This window comes from Oncorhynchus kisutch, linkage group LG25 (assembly GCF_002021735.2).
Source record: "Oncorhynchus kisutch isolate 150728-3 linkage group LG25, Okis_V2, whole genome shotgun sequence".
Lineage (NCBI taxonomy): Eukaryota > Metazoa > Chordata > Actinopteri > Salmoniformes > Salmonidae > Oncorhynchus > Oncorhynchus kisutch.
This window is the reverse complement of record NC_034198.2, coordinates 10057604-10081703: the sequence shown is the minus strand read 5'-3', so window position 1 is coordinate 10081703 and position 24100 is coordinate 10057604. Positions and strand designations below refer to the sequence as shown.

General features: G+C 43.0%; 2 protein-coding genes and 1 non-coding gene across 8 annotated transcripts in view; 1 reads left to right on the top strand and 2 right to left on the bottom strand.

The window, feature by feature from the left end:
* Nucleotides 1–3137: 3137 nt before the first annotated feature.
* On the bottom strand, nucleotides 3138–13656 carry LOC109869967 (delta-1-pyrroline-5-carboxylate synthase). Of its 5 annotated transcripts, XR_004205446.1 has the most exons (19): nucleotides 13474–13656; nucleotides 12540–12665; nucleotides 11526–11677; nucleotides 11204–11353; nucleotides 10855–10959; nucleotides 10586–10744; nucleotides 9912–10002; nucleotides 9182–9306; nucleotides 8452–8596; nucleotides 8156–8229; nucleotides 7967–8066; nucleotides 7504–7724; nucleotides 7214–7351; nucleotides 6711–6906; nucleotides 6506–6627; nucleotides 6353–6415; nucleotides 5289–5475; nucleotides 4598–4693; nucleotides 3138–4514 (listed from the first exon to the last, which is right to left on the bottom strand). XR_004205446.1 is itself a non-coding variant. In XM_031804889.1 (18 exons), exons 2-18 carry the CDS (start codon nucleotides 12637–12639, stop codon nucleotides 4309–4311), a joined length of 2367 nt encoding a protein of 788 aa, XP_031660749.1. In that variant the 5' UTR covers nucleotides 12640–12665; nucleotides 13474–13651; the 3' UTR covers nucleotides 3138–4308. The 5 variants fall into 5 exon arrangements, 4 of the variants coding, with proteins under 4 accessions (XP_031660749.1, XP_031660750.1, XP_031660748.1 ...); XM_031804889.1 differs by lacking the exon at nucleotides 6353–6415 and having other exon boundaries at nucleotides 13474–13651; XM_031804890.1 differs by lacking the exon at nucleotides 6353–6415 and having other exon boundaries at nucleotides 10592–10744; nucleotides 13474–13650.
* LOC116357533 (small nucleolar RNA SNORA15) lies at nucleotides 6976–7106 on the bottom strand. Its single transcript, XR_004205554.1, has one exon. It is a non-coding gene; the product is annotated as a small nucleolar RNA SNORA15 (small nucleolar RNA).
* Nucleotides 13657–18394: 4738 nt separating the features above from the next.
* Nucleotides 18395–24100, top strand: part of LOC109869963 (progranulin) — a 33846-nt gene continuing 28140 nt past the window's right edge. Inside the window, exons 1-5 of one of the 2 annotated variants that reach the window (XM_031804886.1) lie at nucleotides 18395–18649; nucleotides 18824–18925; nucleotides 21345–21476; nucleotides 21803–21940; nucleotides 22133–22246. In XM_031804886.1, coding sequence (XP_031660746.1) covers nucleotides 18923–18925; nucleotides 21345–21476; nucleotides 21803–21940; nucleotides 22133–22246 — 387 coding nt within the window. In that variant the 5' untranslated portion in view covers nucleotides 18395–18649; nucleotides 18824–18922. The remainder of the gene's footprint in view (nucleotides 18650–18823; nucleotides 18926–21344; nucleotides 21477–21802; nucleotides 21941–22132; nucleotides 22247–24100) is intronic. The other variant, XM_031804887.1, reaches the window with a different exon arrangement.

Sequence of the window (24100 nt, the reverse complement as noted above, 5' to 3'; positions counted from 1 at the left end):
AGTCTCCGTATAAATGCACCTGCACTGTGATAGTCTCAGAGGTCCGTTAAAAGCGCAGAGAGCATCATGAAGAACAAGGAACACACCAGGCAGGTCCGAGATACTGTTGTGAAGAAGTTTAAAGCCGGATTTGGATACAAAAAGATTTCCCAAGCTTTAAACATCCCAAGGAGCACTGCGCAAGCGATAATATTGAAATGGAGGGAGTATCAGACCACTGCAAATCTACCAAGACCTGGCCGTCCCTCTAAACTTTCAGCTCATACAAGGAGAAGACTGATCAGAGATGCAGCCAAGAGGCCCATGATCACTCTGGATGAACTGCAGAGATCTACAGCTGAGGTGGGAGACTCTGTCCATAGGACAACAATCAGTCGTATATTGCACAAATCTGGCCTTTATGGAAGAGTGGCAAGAAGAAAGCCATTTCTTAAAGATATCCATAAAAAGTGTTGTTTAAAGTTTGCCACAAGCCACCTGGGAGACACACCAAACATGTGGAAGAAGGTGCTCTGGTCAGATGAAACCAAAATTGAACTTTTTGGCAACAATGCAAAACGTTATGTTTGGCGTAAAAGCAACACAGCTCATCACCCTGAACACACCATCCCCACTGTCAAACATGGTGGTGGCAGCATCATGGTTTGGGCCTGCTTTTCTTCAGCAGGGACAGGGAAGATGGTTAAAATTGATGGGAAGATGGATGGAGCCAAATACAGGACCATTCTGGAAGAAAACCTGATGGAGTCTGCAAAAGACCTGAGACTGGGATGGAGATTTGTCTTCCAACAAGACAATGATCCAAAACATAAATCAAAATCTACAATGGAATGGTTAAAAAATAAACATATCCAGGTGTTAGAATGGCCAAGTCAAAGTCCAGACCTGAATCCAATCGAGAATCTGTGGAAAGAACTGAAAACTGCTGTTCACAAATGCTCTCCATCCAACCTCACTGAGCTCGAGCTGTTTTGCAAGGAGGAATGGGAGAAAATTTCAGTCTCTCGATGTGCAAAACTGATAGAAACATACCCCAAGCGATTTACAGCTGTAATCGCAGCAAAAGGTGGCGCTACAAAGGATTAACTTAAGGGGGCTGAATAATTTTGCACGCCCAATTTTTCAGTTTTTGATTTGTTAAAAAAGTTTGAAATATCCAATAAATGTCGTTCCACTTCATGATTGTGTCCCACTTGTTGTTGATTCTTCACAAAAAAATACAGTTTTATATCTTTATGTTTGAAGCCTGAAATGTGGCAAAAGGTCGCAAAGTTCAAGGGGGCCGAATACTTTCGCAAGGCACTGTATTTTACACCTAAGATCCTATCTCAGTGTATGGCCTTTCTCTTGCATTTCAAAGATGACGGAACAAATATATAGAAAACGCATGTTTTTTGTTTGTATGATCTTTTACCAGATCTAATGTGTTATATTCCCCTACATTAATTTCACATTTCCACAAACTTCAAAGTGTTTCCTTTCAAATGGTATCAAGAATATGCATATCCTTGCTTCAGGTCCTGAGCTACAGGCAGTTAGATTTAGGCAAAAATTTAAAAAAGGGTCCGATCCTTCTTAACTACCCTCATTATCAAAAGAGGTTACAGGAACACACTTTTATGCATACTTTTGTTAACGGTAATTATTTGGAGTTTCAAACATTAGCCATGGAGCCATGGAAAAGGTCCAACTCAACCAGTTTCTGCAGACTGATATGAGATCTTTCTCCCCCCCCCCCATACACAAAGCAAAATGATCATGGAAACTGATATTATTCTTTGAAGCCGGTTATTAAAGAACAAAAAAAAGGCTATATGAGGATAGGCTTGTAGGAGTTTTTATGAGATCACATGGTACAGAGCAGGCGCTTGGGGTCCATGAAAGAAGCCCGTATTAGACCCACATCACAGAGATAGCGTCAACTCAAAGAGGAAGAGTCAAAGTGTCCTGGTACTAGCCCCGAGCATCAAGCCCTCTCAGAACCAAAAAAACAAAACCACGTTTGCATCCCTGCTCATGCATTTTTCATCAGCCAAAGATACGAAACCCTTTCAGAAATAAATATCAATTATTGAAATTGTTAATTAGACGCCCATAATTGGCAAAGATACACATGAATAAATAACTTTGACCGTTAATTATTGATTCAAAAAAATGTGAAGCTCAGCAGGGAACACTTTTGAGAGTCTCTTAAGATCAAGCAAAATAAGAAATATGAGTTTTGGCCTTGAGTAATGTTCAATTAAAGGACTGTCGACTTTGCAGTAAAAGTCCAGTCATTTGCCCTGCGTCCTCTGATATATGTGGACTCCAATCCCCACGGTCGTCAGTGTGTCAACAGGGTGCAACATGGGATTTGGCTCTGCCTAAACGGAGAAACGCCAGAGAAAAGATGACAGGAGATTCACAGGGTGCTTGACGTCTGTCGTAAATGGAAGTTCATGCTGGAGGTCATGATGCAGTGATCTCAATCTAGTATCAGCCATGTACATTATGTGCTGTATGTGTTCCAGTATGTTTACCTCTTTATGGTAATGAAATAAAAAAAACGTATAGGAACCTACTTGGCCAAAAGCTACATGATCTCTCATCTAATAGGCCTAAAGCTGCATGATCCCTCAATTGGCCATTCTAGACCAGCTAAATATTCCTCAACATCCATGTATCAGACTCTCTACCTCTGCAAGTCATTCTTCGCATTACAAATATCAAGCTCCTTCCAAAGAAAGAGTACAAAAAAAGAGTGAGATCTGAGTAGACCCTGTCTATTCTTCATCTATGAACCCTTTGTATTTGTGATGGGAGGCTGATTGAAGGGTAAGTAGTGCATTTTGGAGGATGAATTCTTTATCTGCGAGTAGAAAAACCACAGAAGAATATACTCTGTGATTCCATTATTAGTCTCAGTTCTTTCCCGCTTTCTTTCCTGATAGCTGGATAATTAAACCTCTATAGTATTGTCTTCAATCTTCCATGCCCCACTTACAGCAAAATCCTATTCCCAGATGAGAACCATTAAAAAGTCTTTTTAGACGTTTGTTTTCAGATCAGTATGACTTCTTTGGTGCTAATTTGTTATTTGTGGAAGTAGAAAGAGTGGTGGTATGCATGTAAAACCCCATACAAAATCAATCCAATTCATATTCAACAAAAACTTTTATTCTACAATACGGTCTATGAATGACAAAAAACCTGAACTGATCTGTAGAGTGCGTTACTTGACATCAGATATAAAAGCTCATAGGCTGGAATGTTACAGCGGCACTGTATCTTAAGGCAATAGTCCCTTGGATGAGATGGGAAGCAGCTTGTCAATTACTGCTCTTGTGTTTGACAGAGGCTCTGGGCACTGTAAATTCCACATTAATAGACAGCATGAAAAAAAAGCAAAAGCAGGAGAATAAATCATTTGCATTCAAAAGAAGAACATAAAGTCTTATATATAAAATCTAACTTGAAGGCTTACGAATCAGATCGGGTCAATTTCTTATTCATCAATCTCATATTTTTATGACGAAATACATTTAAGACTTAAATATTGTTTATCCAGTGGTTCATCACTAGTCATTTAACCACATATAAATAAGGATTGCAGTAGTAATGTTAACAGCAATTCATACAATGTTTGGCCATGGAGACCTATACATCAAGCACTATATAAAATTACACATCAGTACCTTTCCCAAATTAGGTTTAGCCTTAAACCTAGCATAAAAACTGGTTTGCTTATGCACTTGTATCACTTCTAATTAGAGTAAATGTACACGTTAGTCTCTGGTGTGAGACCAAATCAATACTTTCTGGGTAAGGGTCTGACCTGATTGAGCAGCCATTCATAAATGTACAGCACGACAGACCAATCAAAAGGAACTAAAACCAAGTGGGAAACCTTTTGATAGTAATAATAACGCTGATGTAAACTAGCTTAAGCAACAATTCCCATTAGGTGTGCGTCCTGGAGAGCGTATACGCAACTAACTCATCCCTATTGCGTATAATATCTTCTAGACCAATTAAGGCCTGAACCAAGGATGTGAGACCATCTACAGTCCAACAGGGTCAATGCTACCAATAATGAGTGTATTCACTGCTTGGTCACAGGAAGGGCCCATGAACAAGCAGTGACTGGAATACTGAGTGAGGTAAGCACCGCAATTAAACTTTTGAGAGCCGAGTTAGAATTAAAAATCGATGTAAACTCTGATCTAGACTGAATGAATAAGACAATGGGAGTGTTTTTTTGGTACCAGGGGATAGCTTTGCTCTCGGGGAAATGGTTGAGCGTGTCTCTTATTCAGAGGTCCTCGGTCAGTCCTCACGCTGGGCAGTCATCTGTCTTGGCTGTGGCTGTGTGACTGGCAGGTTCTCGTGGAGGTACTTCAAGGTGCCGTGTTCAGAAAAGTCTGCTGCGGTGTGACCGTCTCCTCTCAGAACCCACTTGGTGGTGAGGAGACCCTCAAGGCCCACGGGGCCCCGGGCATGGATACGAGCTGTACTGATGCCCACCTCAGCACCTAGAGGGAGTGAGACAGGGAGTGAGTGAGATAGTTGAACAGGAAGTCAGTGATAAAATAATTAAAATAAAAACGATGCATACCCAGTCCGAAGCGGTAGCCATCTGCGAAACGTGAACTGGCATTCCAAAACACACAAGCACTATCCAGCTGCTGCAGGAACTGCTCTGCTGTGTCCTCTGTAAGAATCATTATCACAGCTACCATCATTGTCACTGTCATCATCTCTCAGCTATATTTCCTCTAATGCACACAATGGATCATTCAATTTAGATCAACATATTATACAATCTGTGGCCACTAGATGGTAGAACAAAGACAGAAAATGCTCTGTCCTCTGCACGGAACCAACTAAACTTCTATCTATAATTCAACCCATCTTAGAGATTGTCAGTAAAGTACTCCATCAAAATGTATTATAAAACTTGAGGGGAAAATAACATACAAGAAACATTCAAGAAGAATATCAATCATATAACTACATATAAATTAATAACAAAGATCCCTTAGCAAGACCTATTTTACATTCAAATCAGTTCTGTCCTCTTCAAAGTAGTCTCATGGGGAGGTTTTACACGAAGCCAAAAAATGCTGTCATTACTTATTAGAGAAAGAGAGGAAGAAAGGGACAAGGGTGGAAAAGAGAGACAGACAGGTCTCTCCTGAAAGAGAGATTTGGTCTCTCTCACCCAGACTAACCTGGGTGAATCAAAGTGAAGACAAAAGAGAGAGAAACTTCTCACAACTATTATATAGTCAGACAGTCATAGCTACCGTTTTCAGTCACAATGACGTCGGTGTGGGAGCTGCCATATCTGTGGATATGGTCTATAGCCTCCTGCATGCTGTCCACCACCTCGATGCAGCACTCCAGATCCCCGTATTCTGTCCTCAGAGACTTGACCTCAGATGGGCTAAAGGTCAGGTAGGAGGCAAACCTGGGGCCAGCATGGATCTTCACCTAAAGGGGTCACATGGGGAAGGGGGTCATCATTACATACGGCGATCTGTCAATTAATCAATCAAATCGGGGAGTTTGCTTGCATCTAGGGTTGGAAAGGGAGGGTATATTACCGGTAACTTTTAAGTTTACCAGTAAACTAGACACAATTTTCACAACATGACAAAGATAATAAAATAAGATGACTTTAAATAAAAAAAATAGAATGACAAAGCTGTAAAACATGATCCTAAATGTAACCCATCAACTGAATACCATTGGTGTTTAATATGAGGGTTTCAGAATGGAATATCCTTTATATTTGAACATGCTTTAATTTATTTTACGATGTCCATATGTCTGTTGTAAATGTTTAGACGCCAAACCGTTGGCAGTTGTGAAAAGTCAGTAGTTGGAAGAGTTGCAGAAATAACTGCAAATGCTGTCAATGTTGATGAGATTATTTTTTCAATAATCAGGCTATTTTCTCTTTAACCATATGATCTATCTTGCTAGAGGGACTCTTAGGCAATATGAACACAGTTTTACAGATCAAGAAAAAAATGAATATTTTATATGAATAGATTATTTTTTTATTTTTAAAGTTAAGAATATAAATTACCAAAGTTTCCATAGATTGCCATAGATAGATCTGTCATAGCGAATCACAACAAAAGTTTTAGTGATACTTGGAAGTCTTTTTGTTATGATTATCATCAATTGGATTGTAAAATTGTTTAATGTTCATTTTTGTGAATTGGGTTTTAGAAGCATAAACCGTCAACAATGAGACATGAAAAACGCACTTAATCAACATGTTTAAACCCATCCACCTCAATCCAACCTCAGTGAAAGAAAATAAATATTTGATTTGAAGTTGTAGTCAAACGTAACCAACCATTCCATCAAACAAGCAGCCAGTCGGTCCTTACTGTATCTTATTTAGCCAAGTGATTTGAACCTGTAGTTAAGAGGAGATGAAGAGGAGGATAATATCACTTGTTTATGTCAATGTGTCTGTACCTGCGTATTTGAGTGTGTGTGGTCTTACCCGTTCGGTGCGGAGCATGTCTATGATCTGGTCAAACAGAGTGGTCCTGAGGATATCCCTGTGCACCAACAGCGTTTCCATGGCATTGCAGGCAGCAGGGTAGTCACATTTAGAGTCTCTGACTGGAGAGAGAAAACATCAATCAATCACTCCTTCATTGGTAGTAAATTAAAATGTGTGTGTCTGCGCGTATTTTCCCACTGACCGATCTTGATGACCTTGTCGATGGCGGCCTCCGAGTCGACGTAGATGTGGCAGATGCCCTCACTGTGGCCCAGCACTGGGATGCTCTTGGCTGCTCTCTGGATGTTCCTGACCAGCTCAGACGAGCCTCGCGGGATGATCAGGTCTATCATCTTATCTAGTCTACACAGGTCCTCCACCTCCTCACGGGTACTCACCTGGAGCACGCAAAATAAACCCTACTGCATTCTGGGATTTCTTTTTTCTATAGGGGGAATACACTGCTACGTTGTATTCAATTCTCCGCTGAGTACGTACAGGACAGCACTCACCTTAGGAAAGGAGGAATGAAAGGATTCTCTTGGATGGTGTCTGACTATATTTACTACTGGCAGAGTAACACAGAATTCACTCATACCTAGTGTTCTACGATTTCGAATACTATGATTTCAGTATAAATAATTGTATTTAAATATCTTCCATGCCGTTTTTCTTAAATGGGATGTTTTTTCCAGCTATGATTACCAGCTGTACAGCCTCTTTGACCCCGTGGATGTCCAGTGCTTCCTGGGTCAGCTCATGTAAGACGCGGTTGGTGTTGGCTGCTTCCTTACCCCCCTTTGCCAGCAGAGCATTACCGCTGGCTATGGCTAGAGCTGATACCTACACACAAATGAGAACAATAGCCTTTTACCCACATAATTGCATTACCACCAGCACGAACACCACCCCATGTTACCAAAAGATGGTCCACGATGCACAAGCACAACTCTCACACACATAGACGAGCCCAAACGCACACACAAACACATTACCTGCGGCAAGCAGTCGGGGCGGGCCTCGAAGATGACCAGCAGTACTCCTATGGGCACAGTGATCTGCTCCAGCTCTAAGTTGTGGGCTACTCTTGTCCTGCGCAGGACTCTGCCCACGCTGTCCTGAGAGGCCACGGCTATCTGTCTCAGCCCTATAGCCAGGCTATTTAGCTTGGCCGGGGACAGGCTCAGACGATTGAGCAGGGCTGACGACAACTGACCTGATAGGAGGATGGAGAACACATAGAAATTAAATGTAGTTGAAAACCCCAGACTATCCCTTCAACTACTCAAGTGATGCTCTTATACACCTTCAAATGCAACAGCACCCTCAAATGATCAACATCCTATCACAGTCACACAACGGGATGTTGGTAAGTAAAACACCCTGACGAGTAGGACCTGTTTTGACAAACACCATTGATTCAATCAGAGAGAAGACGGACGTGACAGGAATAGTTACCCGCATTGGCTGCTAGGTCCATGTCCGTCTTGTTGGCAGCAAGGATCTCCTGCTTCTTCTCAACCAGCAGGTCTGCCAGGTGACAGATGATCGCGCCTCTCTGGGGTGGGAACGATTCATTAAAGATTAAACTAACCACAGACACACCTGGGATCACGTATACTATATAACTGTGTATGAGTGTCTGACCTGGTCCGGGTGCAGGGCTGCCAGGGTTCTGCCGGAATCCCGGGCCATCTCAGTCTGCTGCTCCACGGTGGGGCCTGGAGATGGACACATTACCGCAGATGAGATGACAACAGATACAAAACAGCAAAAGGGACTATTGGACATGAGCATGCGTGATCATAATCCTAATCGTCTTCATAAGAACTACAATCATCATGATTATCACCATTATGCTCATTATTGTCATCATCATCATCACTCTAATAACCTTCATCGTCGGTGTCCGTCCCAAAGAGATGACCCCAGGAAGAACTCACCGGCAGGTTTGACCTCGGAGAAGAAGGTGCCCACTTTCTTGCCCTCCACGATGTCAGTGATCACGTGGCCCGTCACCTTGGGGTGGGTGCCGTTGGCGATGACTACTGACGTGCCCCCCTGTAAGGCCCACAGGGCAGCCTTTACCTGAGGGTAGAGGTGGGATACACATAGGCTATTTGAATTCCCCACTTGTTTCTCGAGTAAGGATTTAGCCCCAAATGGAAAGACTTGCACTGCGGGTTGATGCCAAATATCACTCTGACACACAGAGTTCCAAAGTCTGCAACTAATTACAAAGACTTTCTTAAAACCTGATTACAGATGTGTAGTCCTCAACTCTTACATGTAAGTCCTCAACTCTTACATGTAAGTCCTCAACTCTTACATGTAAGTCCTCAACTCTTACATGTAAGTCCTCAACTCTTACATGTAAGTCCTCAACTCTTACATGTAAGTCCTCAACTCTTACATGTAAGTCCTCAACTCTTACATGTAAGTCCTCAACTCTTACATGTAAGTCCTCAACTCTTACATGTAAGTCCTCAACTCTTACATGTAAGTCCTCAACTCTTACATGTAAGTCCTCAACTCTTACATGTAGTCCTCAACTCTTACATGTAGTCCTCAACTCTTACATGTAGTCCTCAACTCTTACATGTAGTCCTCAACTCTTACATGTATTGAACGACACAGTTTTCTATTCTAATCTACGCGTGTCTTTGTAATTACCTTTGCCTCCATGCCTCCTAAACCCACCCTGGATTTTGTCCCATAGGTGATCGACTGCTGGTCGCCAGGGTAGAAGATGTCAATGAGTTTGGCGTCATCCGATCCAGGAGGGCTGTCGTACAGTCCTACAAGAGATAGGAGGTAACTATGGTTACATGATTGTTTCCTGTGGTGCTAGCCTAACATGCACAAAGATTACCTCCCTGCCCAATCCATCAGTGATTTCCAAATACAACCAGGGTCATGTTTATTAGGGTACTTAATGGAAGACATTTAAAAAAAGTTCTGACAGAAAACAAAAATGAGTGTTTCCTATTGTACAAGTTCAGGTAGTCACGGCCAGTTTAAGTCTGTTTTCTTCCATTCAGTGTCTAATGAACACAACCAAAAGGACCTGAGGGGTATACCCACGAAGTAGGATAAACAACCAGAAATAACTACTGATTTCTGGTTCATTAAGAAAGCTAAACTTGGATACGTGTTTTTAGTTGAGTCAGTAAGACCATGCCCATTTCAAGCTTACTGTATCTTTAAAAAAAAATATATATATTTCATAATACTTAGGCAAGTTAGCTGGCTAACTCCTTGATCCTACTTTGCAGTATACCCCTCTGTAGTTCCCCCTCTTACAGTAATGCTCCTTAATTACCGTGTATTGTTTTGAGCCAGAGCGCAGGCATATGGCACGTTACCTAATGGGTGTTAATGTGTAGCTGTGTTAGCAATCTACCTTCTACGTCAGAGAGAGCGATGAGCAGGTCTGCCTTCATCTCCACAGCCAGGCGTGCAGCCAGACTGTCATTGTCCTTTATACTGATGACCTAACGTGGAGGAAAACACACCGACTAAGTCCCACAGAAAGACATCGAAAAAGATCGGGGTAAAGTAATAGCGTGTTGTCAGTCAAAATTGAGGTCAGCGTAAAAGAAAAGGTGCGATTGAAATCCAAGCATTTTATTATAAAGTGAAGAACTACTAGATTGGCTATCGTTGATATTGGCTTTCCTACTGTGTGGGTTAGCAAAGCTACTGGCACTAAAATCTTTAGTTGTTTAGTACTAGTGTGTTTTTCTACACCGGAAGAACTTGCTCGTTTCCGCTTAAGCTTGTGGAAGGAGAAAAGAAGCATGCGTCTACCTCCAGGTGTGAGACCAGACAGCCACGCTTTTAGGTCCAGTCGGCTAACATATAGAAGGAAATTACCTTCTCCCATCTCCCCAGCCCTCCCTGCACGCACATCCTTTTGGGGGGGGGGGGGGGGGGAGTAGCAGCGAGCGAGCCGGTGAAGAGCCGGTGAAGAGTACCAGCCGTATGGTAGTATGCTAGCTGCTAACACTACACCGCTATACACACCCCTCGCCCCTGTCCTGCCCTCTCCGGACCACCCCTGTGCTCTGTACCCACGTTTACCCCCTGGAGGTCGCTGTTGGGCTCAGGCGGGGGCACCACGGCGTCGTTGGTGTTGATGATTGGCACAATGTTCATGCGGAGCAGCTCCTGTAATGTGCTGTTTAGGTTCTGCCGCTTCTGGTCGTCGTGGAAGTCCAAGTTTGTGACCAGTACCTGGGATTAAATCAGAGCAAATCCTGTTTTTCGATTCAATACAACTTTATTGAGAGGTAATTGTCCTGGGTAACAGTGTGAATTCAAATACATAGAGAAAGTGTGCATACCTGTGCAGTGCATGTGCTGTACTGGGTGAACATGGCCTCATACAAGGCCATCAGGCCACTCTGTCCGGCTGCCGCACAGGCCCGTGCCTCCAGAACAGGTGCTGACTGAAACCGACAGATAGATTGAGAGAGAGAAAGGAATGATATGAATAGATTTGTTTTATAATAAAGTTGATTTCACCATATTTTGGAGCAGTTTGTATAAGACTTGGGCCCGTATCCACAGAGTCTCAGAAAGGAGTGCTAATCTTTCCATATAAGCTTATTCATTATGATCGAAAAGGCAAAAACTGATCCTAGATCAGCACTCCTATTCAGAGGCTTTGTGGATAATGGGCCCTGGTCTCACCATGTCTTTGAGCTGGTTCTGTCCAGAGTGCAGGGCCTGTCTGACACTCTGGGACAGCAGGATCTCGTGCCTCAGTCTCTGCTTGCCGAAGGCCACCGCCCCGCTGGTGACGATCATCATCTCTCTGCCCTGGTTCTGTAGCATGGCCACCTGCAACCAAACACAAACTATCTCAGTGACTCGCATTTAAAGCCTCTCAAGTAGCCTTGCAACAACGAATAAACTACAGTAAGCAGACAGCTGTTAAAATACAAGCTTTAAGCCATGTCTTGAGTGAAGGTCCTGTTCTCCCATCATCCTTTTTACCTTTGACCTTCCTCACCTGCTCCACGACGGAGGCCAGCCTGCCCAGCGCCAGGCCGCACTCGTCACCCCGGGTAACCACGGCGCTTCCCAGTTTGACCACAATCCTCTTGGCCTGGCGCAGCTCCCCACGATGAGCAAAGGAGTTACCGTTGGCACGCGCCAGGGACACTGAAAGAATACAAGTTACTAACCTGCCTTATGGTGGTGCCAATCTGAAGCACTGGTCGAGCACTTTATAAAATGTATGCTTATGGCCTCCCTTGTTTAACTTGAGGCAATGTTCATAAACACTGTGCCTAACCAGCATTAGCGCACACACACATCAGTACATCTCCTACCAGTATGATCATGTGGTAAGTGGGTGTGAGCTGGGTTCGGTTTTGTTCCATCATTGATTATATAAAGAGTTAGACAAACAGAGCAGCCAGGACCCCCTCACCCCCCTCCTAAATTCCCTGGTATCCACGGAGATGAAAAACGCAGGGTGCAAACTGCCACATCAGCACGGCAACCGGCAAAGCCATCGCTGACTGCACACATCTCTCAACTAAAGTGCAGTCAACCGCGTGCGTGAGTGAGTGTGAAAGTCTGGGGTAACAGAAACAAAGAGAGAGGATGGACAGAAAGGGATAGGCCTCCATTATCTTGATGCAATCAATCTGGTTTATCCTGCACCCGGAGGATAAACAAGTATGCACAGGTATGCATGATGATAGCATTAAACGATTAGGACTTGATACATTTAGGGAACTAGGCTATCCTTCTTGCTTGAGGGAAGAAACCAAACAAATACATCACTGGCTTGTGGTCCCATATTAAGGCTTAGATATGCTATGCAGTTATCGTGCCATTACTAAAATCTCAAGCTACAGAAACTATTGAAAATCACTGGAATAATAGCCTACTATTTTCTAAATGTATCCTACATAGATATCTATACCGCTCCTCAATGACTGGTGTAGCCTACTGCATTGTATGCATGCATGTGTGTGGGTATGTGAATGTATGCATGTTTGCCAGTCCCACTTGCCTTGTGTCAGTGGTTTAGCAAGACGAGGGCAGATGATGGTGCTTCGAGTCCTAGGGCCCAAGGGGAGCCCAGCACACAGAGACAGCCTCTGTAGCAGCATGGTCAACTGACCCGCACTTCCAACAGCTAGAGAGGAGAGATAATAATTTAATCACTATCAAATCTTCAATGTTCCAAGTTCATTTTTGTAAAAATGTTGCACTTGAAGAATTCAAATCACAGTTCAACATTTAAAAGTCACAAAAGGATTACATTTTTTGTAGGCCGTCATTGTAAATAAGAAATTGTTCTTAACTGACTTGCATAATTAAATAAAAGGTTATATAGTTTTACACATATATACATACATACATATTAAACGGCATACGGTCAGTATTTTTTGCATTTGGATAAAGAACAGAAAAACTCACAGAAATACTTGCTTAATCTCCAAGTCCTGTTTGTCTGTTATGCAGCCACGTCTATCAAGCCCATCTCGTTTAAAAAAAGGACTACTCTCCAACCTTTCTATTCCACATTCCATACAGTATAAACAAGGCCTGCCCTCAACCAATAGGAGAGCTGAATCCGGTCTAAATCACAGAAACTCCTCCCTTTCATGTGCTTTTATGTTACTGATGAAACCATCCCTGCTCCTTGCAGGATCACTTATTATGTGCCCCTTATTGGGGAAAAAAGGCAGAGCAACACATGTCGGTGTCTTCTCAAGAATGACAGATGATAGTTCAAACAAAACATATCACCCACTCAAAGCTGTCATTGTCAACAACGTATCACTGAGTAGACAGACTGATCTGTATCATGCTCAGGCAGCAGAGGCTCCGGCACCACCACATGGCTGTTCCAGCATAAGCAGCTAACGTTACCGTTAGCTAGCTAGCTAACGTTACTTACTATACAGGTCAGGTGGCTATGTGTGCATTCACTCACTCACCACCAGAATTCGTTGCAAATTCTTGCTAAACTTCAACCGCCACAACACACTCACACGTTACAGTACGCGCGCAGTGATTTAGTTGATGGAAATTACAGGTGCTCTCTTCTCTTTCGGGCCGGTGAGAGGGAAGCAATAACATTTGGGGGGGAGGCATTGGGAACGAATAGCTTGGCGTAAACGGAAGTTACAGTGCCATACACCTAGCGCAGTGATTGGTCAGAAATCAGCTGTACGCAAAGACTGGGCGCGTTCCAGGTTATCTTCATTTGAACCACCACCCCCTCACATCTCACACGTTATAATTTTTTTACCCTAGCACAACACAGCTGTTTCAATGAATCAACTCATCATCGAGCTTTGATTATTTGAATCCAATCAAATTGTATTAGTCACATGAGCCGAATACAACAGGTGTAGTAGACCTTACAGTGAAAATCTTACTTACAAGCCACTAACCAACAATGCAGTTTAAAAAAGAAAAAAAAGAAATCAAAGTAACAAGTAGTTAAAGAGCAACAGTAAAATAACAATAGCGTGACTATATACAGGGGTACCCTGGTCGAGGTAATTGAGGTAATATGTACATGTAGGTAGAATTAGCAGCGGTGTAAAGGGGGGGGGCATAAGCACTTTATAAAATGTATGCTCGACCAGTGCTTCAGATTGGCACCACCATAAGGCAGAGTAGTAACTTGTATTCTTTCTGTGTCCCTGGCACGTGCCAACGGTAACTCCTTTGCTCATTGTGAGGAGCTGCGCCAGGCCAAGAGGATTGTGGTCAAACTGGGAAGCGCCGTGGTAACCCGGGGTGACGAGTGCGGCCTGGCACTGGGCAGGCTGGTCTCCGACGTGGAGCAGGTGAAAAAGGTCAAAGGTAGATGTTCAGGAGTCTTATGTAGAACCTTTTGAGGATCTGAGGACCCATGTCAAATCTTTTCAATCTCCTGAGGAGGAATAGGTTTTGTCGTGCCCTCTTCACAACTGTCTTGGTGTGCTTGGACTATGTTAGTTTGTTGGTGATGTGGACATCAAGAAACTTGAAGCTCTCAACCTGCTCCACTACAGCCCCATTGATGAGAATGGGGGTGTGCCTGGGCCTCCTTTTCCTGTATTCCAATCATCTTCTTTGTCTTAATAACGTTGAGGGAGATGTTGTTGTCCTGGCACCACACGGCGGCAGGTCTCTGACTTCCTCCCTATAGGCTGTCTTGTCATTGTCGGTGATCAGGCCAACAACTGTTGTGTCATCAGCAAACTTAATGATGGTGTTGGAGTCATGCCTGGCCATGCAGTCATGAGTGAACAGGAAGTACAGGAAGAGACTGAGCATGCACCCCTAAGGGGCCCCTGTGTTGAGGATCAGCGTGCAGATGTGTTGTTACCTACCCTTACCACCTGGGGGCAGCCTGTCAGGAGGTCCAGGATCCAGTTGCAGAGGAGGTGTTTAGTCCCAGGGTCCTTTGCTTTGTGATGAGCTTTGAGGGCACTGTGGTGTTGAACGCTCAGCTGTAGTCAATGAACAGCATTCTCACATAGGTGTTTATTTTGTCCAGGTGGGAAAGAGCAGTGTGGAGTGCAATAGAGATTGGATCATCTGTGGATCTGTTAGGGCGGTATGCAGATTGAAGTGGGTCTAAGGTTTCTGGGATAATGGTGTTGATATCAGCCATGTCCAGCCTTTCAAAGCACTTCATGGCTACAGACGTGAGTGCTACGGATCGGTAGTTATTTAGGCAGGTTACCTTTGTGTTCTTGGGCACAGGGACTATGGTGGCCTGCTTAAAACATGTTGGTATTATAGACTCGGACAGGGAGAGGTTGAAAATGTCAGTGAAGACACTTGCCAAATGGTCAGTGCGTCCTGGTAATGTCTGGCCCTGCGGCCTTGTGAATTCTGACCTGTTTAAAGGTCTTACTCACATCGGCTGCGGAGAGCGTGATCACACAGTGATCTGGAACAGCTGATGCATGTTTCAGTGTTTTTTTTGCCTCGAAACGAGCATAGAAGTAGTTTAGCTCATCTGGTAGGCTCGTGTCACTGGGCAGCTCTCGGCTGTGTTTCTCTTTATAGTCTAATGGTTTACAAGCCCTGCCACATCCGACGAGCGTTGGAGCCAGTGTAGTGCGATTCGATCTTAGTCCTGTATTGACACTTTTCCTGTTTGATGGTTCTTCGGAGGGCATAGCGGGATTTCTTATAAGCATCCGGGTTAGAGTCCCGCTCCTTGAAAGTGGCAGCTCTAGCCTTTAGCTCAGTGCGGACGTTGCCTGTAATCCATGGCTTCTGGTTGGGTGGGGTGTGTACGTACAATCCCTGTGGGGACGATGTCCTCGATCCACTTATTGATGAAGCCAATGGTGTACTCCTCAATGCCATAGGAAGAATCCCGGAACATATTCCAGTCTGTGCTAGCAAAACAGTCCTGTATTTTTATTTGATTTATTTTACCTTTATTTAACCAGGTAGGCAAGTTGAGAACAAGTTCTCATTTACAATTGCGACCTGGCCAAGATAAAGCAAAGCAGTTCGACAGATAAAACGACACAGAGTTACACATGGAGTAAAAACAAACATACAGTCAATAATGCAGTATAAACAAGTCTATATACAATGTGAGCAAATGAGGTGAGAAGGGAGGTAAAGGCAAAAAAGGCCAAGATGGCAAAGTAAATACAATATAGCAAGTAAAATACTGGAATGGTAGTTTTGCAATGGAAGAATGTGCAAAGTAGAAATAAAAAAATAATGGGGTGCAAAGGAGCAAAATAAATAAATAAATTAAAATGAAATACAGTTGGGAAAGAGGTAGTTGTTTGGGCTAAATTATAGGTGGGCTATGTACAGGTGCAGTAATCTGTGAGCTGCTCTGACAGTTGGTGCTTAAAGCTAGTGAGGGAGATAAGTGTTTCCAGTTTCAGAGATTTTGTAGTTCGTTCCAGTCATTGGCAGCAGAGAACTGGAAGGAGAGGCGGCCAAAGAAAGAATTGGTTTTGGGGGTGACTAGAGAGATATACCTGCTGGAGCGTGTGCTACAGGTGGGAGATGCTATGGTGACCAGCGAGCTGAGATAAGGGGGGACTTTACCTAGCAGGGTCTTGTAGATGACATGGAGCCAGTGGGTTTGGCGACGAGTATGAAGCGAGGGCCAGCCAACGAGAGCGTACAGGTCGCAATGGTGGGTAGTATATGGGGCTTTGGTGATAAAACGGATTGCACTGTGATAGACTGCATCCAATTTGTTGAGTAGGGTATTGGAGGCTATTTTGTAAATGACATCGCCAAAGTCGAGGATTGGTAGGATGGTCAGTTTTACAAGGGTATGTTTGGCAGCATGAGTGAAGGATGCTTTGTTGCGAAATAGGAAGCCAATTCTAGATTTAACTTTGGATTGGAGATGTTTGATATGGGTCTGGAAGGAGAGTTTACAATCTAACCAGACACCTAAGTATTTGTAGTTGTCCACGTATTCTAAGTCAGAGCCGTCCAGAGTAGTGATGTTGGACAGGCGGGTAGGTGCAGGTAGCGCTCGGTTGAAGAGCATGCATTTAGTTTTACTTGTATTTAAGAGCAATTGGAGGCCACGGAAGGAGAGTTGTATGGCATTGAAGCTTGCCTGGAGGGTTGTTAACACAGTGTCCAGAGAAGGGCCGGAAGTATACAGAATGGTGTCGTCTGCGTAGAGGTGGATCAGGGACTCACCAGCAGCAAGAGCGACCTCATTGATGTATACAGAGAAGAGAGTCGGTCCAAGAATTGAACCCTGTGGCACCCCCATAGAGACTGCCAGAGGTCCGGACAGCAGACCCTCCGATTTGACACACTGAACTCTATCAGAGAAGTAGTTGGTGAACCAGGCGAGGCAATCATTTGAGAAACCAAGGCTGTCGAGTCTGCCGATGAGGATATGGTGATTGACAGAGTCGAAAGCCTTGGCCAGATCAATGAATACGGCTGCACAGTAATGTTTCTTATCGATGGCGGTTAAGATATCGTTTAGGACCTTGAGCGTGGCTGAGGTGCACCCATGACCAGCTCTGAAACCAGATTGCATAGCAGAGAAGGTATGGTGAGATTCGAAATGGTCGGGTATCTTGGCATCTGCTTCATCTGACCACTTTTTTATTGACCGAGTCATTGGTGCTTCCTGCTTCAATTTGAGTTTGTAAGCAAGAATCAGGAGGATAGAATTATGGTCAGATTTGCCAAATGGAGGGCGAGGGAGAGCTATGTATGCATCTCTGTGTGTGGAGTAAAGGTGGTCTTTAGTTTTTTTCCCCTCTGGTAGCACATGCTGATAGACATTTGGTCAAACAGATATGTTTCCCTGCAGTCCCCCGGCCAGTAGGAGCACCGCCTCTGGATTAGCATTTCCTGTTTGCTTATGGTGAAATAAAGCTAATTGAGTGCAGTCTTAGTGCCAGCATCAGTCTGTGGTGGTATGCAGACAGCTACGAAAAATACAGATGAAAACTCTAGGTAGATAGTGTGGTCTACAACCTATCATGAGATACTCTACCTCAGGTGAGAAAAACCTTGACTTCCTTAGATATCGTGCACCAGCTGTTGTTTACATATGCATAGTCTGCCACCCCTTGTCTTACCAGATACAGTGGATAACCAGCCAGCTGTATGTTGATAATGTCTTCGTTCAACCACGACTCCATAAGATATTACAGTTTTTAATATCCCGTTGGTGGTTTCATCTTCCTCGTAGGTCGTCAATTTTATTTTCCAATGATTGCACGTTAGCTAGAAGAATTGAAGGCAGTGGGAGTTTATTCGATCGCCTGTGAATTCTCAGAAGGCAGCTGACCTTTGTCCTCTTTTTCCTCCGTCATCTCTTCAAACAAATGACGGGGATTTGGGCCCAGGACCGAGTTTGGGCAACCCTGAGCTACACTATTGACAAAGATATTTAGCAATCATTTATTTTATTGATGTTCCTGAGACGTCAGTTCTCCAGAGTTGAGAGAGCTGATCATTATGTGCAGCGCGCCTGATGTAAAGTCGACCCTGGAACAGGCCATTGGTCATAAGGTGCGAATATCATGTGATAACCGTTGTTGGGAGAAAAAAAATCTGAAATCACTCCAGACTGCAAAATACTCCAGCGTCGCTTCGAATGAAAGATAATTTAACTAGTTTGAGCTTTTACATCGCACACTAACGAAGGTAAATAACACATGTAATTAATTTTGTCTGGCGTTACGCCTAACCCATCTTATTTTATGTTTATTAACTTGCTATGCTAGCTAGCTAAATTAGCTAGCGACAATTGTCAGCTCTGTCATTCATTGTTTTGATCAGTGAATAATGATGAACTTGTTTTCTTGCCTCTATCTTTAGACTATATGAAGACTATTCATTGCAGTTCCCAACTTGAATAACACATCTGACGATATTCCCTCATCTACCCTCTTACTCTTCTCAGATTCTCTGAACACAATGGTACGAGATTCTTTGGATCAATAGATTTTGGTTTGATTTAGACAATTAAAATATTTGTAACTAGCTTACTAGTTAACTAAATTAGCTGCATTACTTTGAAATGAGACGAATGTGCTGAAAATCCACTGATAACATTCAAGCTATAGAATTTTTCTGGTATGTGATAGTAGGTCCCCACACCCCTTCAATGGTCAAGTTGCTCCCCTATGATCCCCCATCCCGTCAAGTCTTTACTCTGCCTCCCCCCAATAGCCATTTATTTATTCTCCATTGCCACAGTTATGTATATGGTGTTATTTATATTGTTTTGTTGTCATTGTGTTTCCCTTAGTCCTGCATGTAGGAGCTCGACGCCTAGTAATTTTTCCAACACTTTTTTACAGATTATTTCACTTATAATTCACTGTATCACAATTCCAGTGGGTCAGAAGTTTACATACAAAGTTGACTGTGCCTTTAAACAGCTTGGAAAATTCCAGAAAATTATGCCAAGGCTTTAGAAGCTTCTGATAGGCTAATTGACATAATTTGAGTCAATTGGTGGTGTACCTGTGGATGTATTTCAAGGCATACCTTCAAACTCAGTGCCTTTGCTTGACATCATGGGAAATTCAAATGAAATCAGCCAAGACCTCAGAAAAAAAATTGGAGACCTCCATAAGACTGGTTCATCCTTGGGAACAATTTCCAAACGCCTGAAGGTACCACATTCATCTGTACAAACAATAGTACGCAAGTATAAACACCATGGCACCACGCAGCCGTCATACCGCTCAGGAAGGAGACTGGTTCTGTCTCCTAGAGATGAGTGTAATTTGGTGAGAAAAGTGCAAATCAATCCCAGAACAACAGCAAAGGACCTTGTGAAGATGCTGGAGGAAACGGGTACAAAAGTATCTATATCCACAGTAAAACGAGTCCTATATCGACATAACCTGAAAGGCCGCTCAGCAAGGAAGAAGCCACTGCTCCAAAACCGCCATAAAAAATGCCAGACTACAGTTTGCAACTGCACATGGGGACAAAGATCGTAATTTTGTGATTAATGTCCTCTGGTCTGATGAAACAAAAATATAACTGTTTGGCCGTAATGTCCATCGTTATGTTTGGAGGAAAAAGGGGGAGGCTTGCAAGCCAAAGATTACCATCCCAACCGTGAAGCACGGGGGTGGCAGCATTATGTTGTGGGGGTGCTTTGCTGCAGGAGGGAGAGGTGCACTTCACAAAATAGATGGCTTTATGAGGAAGGAAAATTATGTGAATATATTCAAGCAACATCTCAAGACATCAGTTTGGAAGTTAACGCTTGGTTGCAAATGGTTCTTCCAAATGGACAATGACCCCAAGCATACTTCCATTTTGCCACAACTTTGGCTTAAGGACAACAAAGTCAAGATATTGTCAGGTACTCTAGCTCTGTCAGGAGGAATGGGCCAAAATTCACCTAACTTATTGTGGGAAGCTTGTGGAAGGTTACCCAAAACGTTTGACCCAAGTTTAAACAATTTAAAGGCAATGCTACCAAATACTAATTGAGTGTATTCCCACTGGGAATGTGATGAAATAAATAAAAGCTGAAACAAATCATTCTCTCTACTATTATTCTGACATTTCACATTCTTAAAATAAAGTGGTGATCCTAACTGACCTAAAATGAGGATTTTTACTTGGATTAAATGTCAGGAATTGTGAAACCGAGTTTAAATGTATTTGGCTAAGGTGTATGTAAACTTCCGACTTCAACTGTACATGTGACTATTAAACACTCAGAGTGAAGTAGGCCATTTCAGGTTAATACATCCACAGATAACAAACTAGATGTGAACGTTTTGTGCCATGTAGATATAAAGACCTAGATAGGCAATTTTATTTTCAGTGTGATGCAGTATGTATAAATATTTGCTTTGAAAGTACATGAACCGCAGAGCAAATGTATGGAGTTATGAACAGATTTCTGCATTCCTAGACTGGGCAAATTCATCTACTGTATATAGGCCTACTGCTCAAACAATAGTTCACCATGTGCACAACGTTATTCATCACCACCACCTATTTATGTAGCAGAATAAGTCAAATATACACCCGTGTGAGGATGATGGCACATCCTCACCTAAAGACTCATACATTTCTTATTGTGTTTATTTATTTGTTATAGGGCCAGCGATGATGGAGAGCATTTGTTTGCTACATTTTATGCTCTTACCTTTTTGAACTTATCCCTGTTTTTAGCCTTTTAGATCAAAGCCTGATTTTTAACCTGTCATTTGTATTTTTTTATTTAAATAAATGTAACATTTTTGGAGTTAAACTGTACCTTGCTTCAAGAACTTTTTATGTGCACGGGGTAATAGCCAACTTCGTCAACAACGCGAGCACATGGTCTTAGGTTTTCTTAACCCCTCTTCTCAAAACTGTGCAGATAGGGGTGGTGTGTTTGGCCCTCCTAGGCCTGACCTCAGCCCTGATTTGTCCCGATGGTGGGATGTGTAACGACGGCAACACCTGCTGCAAGACCCCCAGTGGTGGATATGGCTGCTGTCCATTACCAAATGTAAGTGATTAGTCCCCAGTCGTCTAAAGTTTGTATCTGAGTGACTGCTTGGTTAAATGAGGTATGCAGGACAATCTCGGTCCAGCTGACCCTGCTTTGAACTGGTAGTGTGAAAATGCTTATTCAGCACCATAGTGTGAAAGAACAAAGCTAATTTTATGGCCATAGCCCAGCAACACCATCATCAGCAACACAGTGTTTTGATGGTATTGCTAATTCTGTGGGGGTTCTATTCATTTGAATGTTGTAACATAGCTATAAATGACTGTTTTACTGCCAACTCATGACTTTTTCAAAGATCAAACTGTCTTAAAACCCATCTCCAGGCTGAGTGCTGTTCCGACCACCTGCATTGCTGCTATGAGGGGACAGTGTGTGACTTAGTCCACTCCAAGTGCCTCAATAAAACAGTCTCTCTGCCGTGGGTCAGAAGAGTCCCCGCACAACACATCATCAGCCCTCTGGTAAAGAGAATGCAACATTATTCTCTATCTCTGTGTATTATAAACTATAGTGTCTGTTTTGTTTAATATAGATTATATTTCTTAATGATTCTTTTTAAGCCTTTTCAACAATGTTATTTAACTAGTTGTGTGAATGGGACGTATGTGTCAACCCAACCCTCGTTGGTATGCATTGCCTGTCACTCCATTTAGATGATGGAGGGAGTGAGGGCAGTCATTTGTCCCGACGGCGAGTCGGAGTGTCCGGACGACACCACCTGCTGTCAACTCCCAGAAGGCTCCTGGGGCTGCTGTCCGCTGGCCAAGGTACATTACACACTTGTCCCTTATTCCTTATCTGGAAGTCCTTTGAGTGTAATTTTGACAGTCTTAAATTGCAGAGATGTCTGTAGGTGATGTGAATAATACAGTAGAGGTTTGCATATTTTAGCGCTGTCAAAATGAGGATCTTTGCGTTTAACTGTTTCCTCGGGTCCATTGCCTATGGTTGTACAATGTTCACCCGGAACCACCACTGTAATGTGTTGCAAAGATCTTTCAGATGATTCTGCAACTGTCGACAATGCACACTAAAATACGCCAGCGACCCTTTTGAGAGAATTGATTCAAGTCCCTCTCGTCTTCTTGTCTTCTTGTAATAACATGTTAAGTATCAATGCCCCCTTATGCTTGGCCTCAGCTATTAATAGAACGTACATTTGCGTAGAAAGTGACCTGACCTGACTACGAGGCAACAGATTAAACATAGTTAATGAAGTGAGTCACTGTGGCTGCTGGAGGGGTTTTTCACTAAGTGGAATCAAGGGGTTAATGAGTTGGCTACATTCAGTTAATGTAGAATAGGTTTGACTTTTTCTACAGTACCACAGCAAAAGTGGGCTCTCTTTGTGTAGTACTCACTCTGTCTCAGAATTGTTATTGTAAATATGTGATTGTAATGCTTAACACTTCAGGGGGCAAATTGTTACTTATTGTATTATGGTATTAATCATTTGAAACGGCTTACCCTGTTCCAGGTGGCAAATGTAGTTGATTTGGGTATGCATATACAGTGTTGTGGCAAATATCAGAAAGAGCTGTTCATTTACTTTATTACAAGCTGCAGCAAGGGAGACTCACTCCAGACACATCTAAAGTAGGACTGCATAAACCTTTGTTCATGCTCTACAGTTATAGGGAGTGTCTATTTCTTGCAGAAACTGTTTGTGTTCAAACAGCACCTGTTCTCAGTCAAACACACAATATTCTGGGCTTTCTGCCAATTACCCTCCCTACATCACGTTATCGCCTGGTTCCTCTGGTAGTTCTGCAAAGCTGGTTACCCTCAAGTTACCGATCATAGGCATTTTACTATTCAGCAAAAGTTAATTTATTGTTCAGATTAAGAATTAACATGAGCATGAATATATGATTTACCATAAGCATAGAGTAAATGTTCCTCAATTTTTTTGTGACATTTGTATTTGAAGGCGTTGGAATAAGTCACCATGTAATTTGTAACACGATACTTCAGAGAATGGTACTTTGTATTTTTTAAGTACTCTAAGTTTTATAACAATTCACAATTTTGTGGTCCCATATCACCCACATTTTCTGCATTGGTATCAGAAAGAGGGGTGAAAGTAAGCCGGTACTGTCCGGTATGTAATAGTGGTGGTACGTCGTACCGGTTTATTTTATTTATGTTACTAGGCAAGCCCATTAAGAACAAATTCTTACTTATAATGACTGCCTACCAAAAGACCTCCTATGGGGGCTGGGATAAAAAATACATAATAATATAGGACAAAACACGCATCACCACAAGAGACACCACAACACTACATAGAGCGAGACCTAAGATGACACCACGACACTACATAGAGCGAGACCTAAGATGACACCACGACACTACATAGAGCGAGACCTAAGATGACACCACGACACTACATAGAGCGAGACCTAAGATGACACCACGACACTACATAGAGCGAGACCTAAGATGACACCACGACACTACATAGAGCGAGACCTAAGATGACACCACGACACTACATAGAGCGAGACCTAAGATGACACCACGACACTACATAGAGCGAGACCTAAGATGACACCACAGCATGGCAGAAACACAACATGGTAGCAACACAACATGGCAGCAGCGCAAAACATGGAACAAAC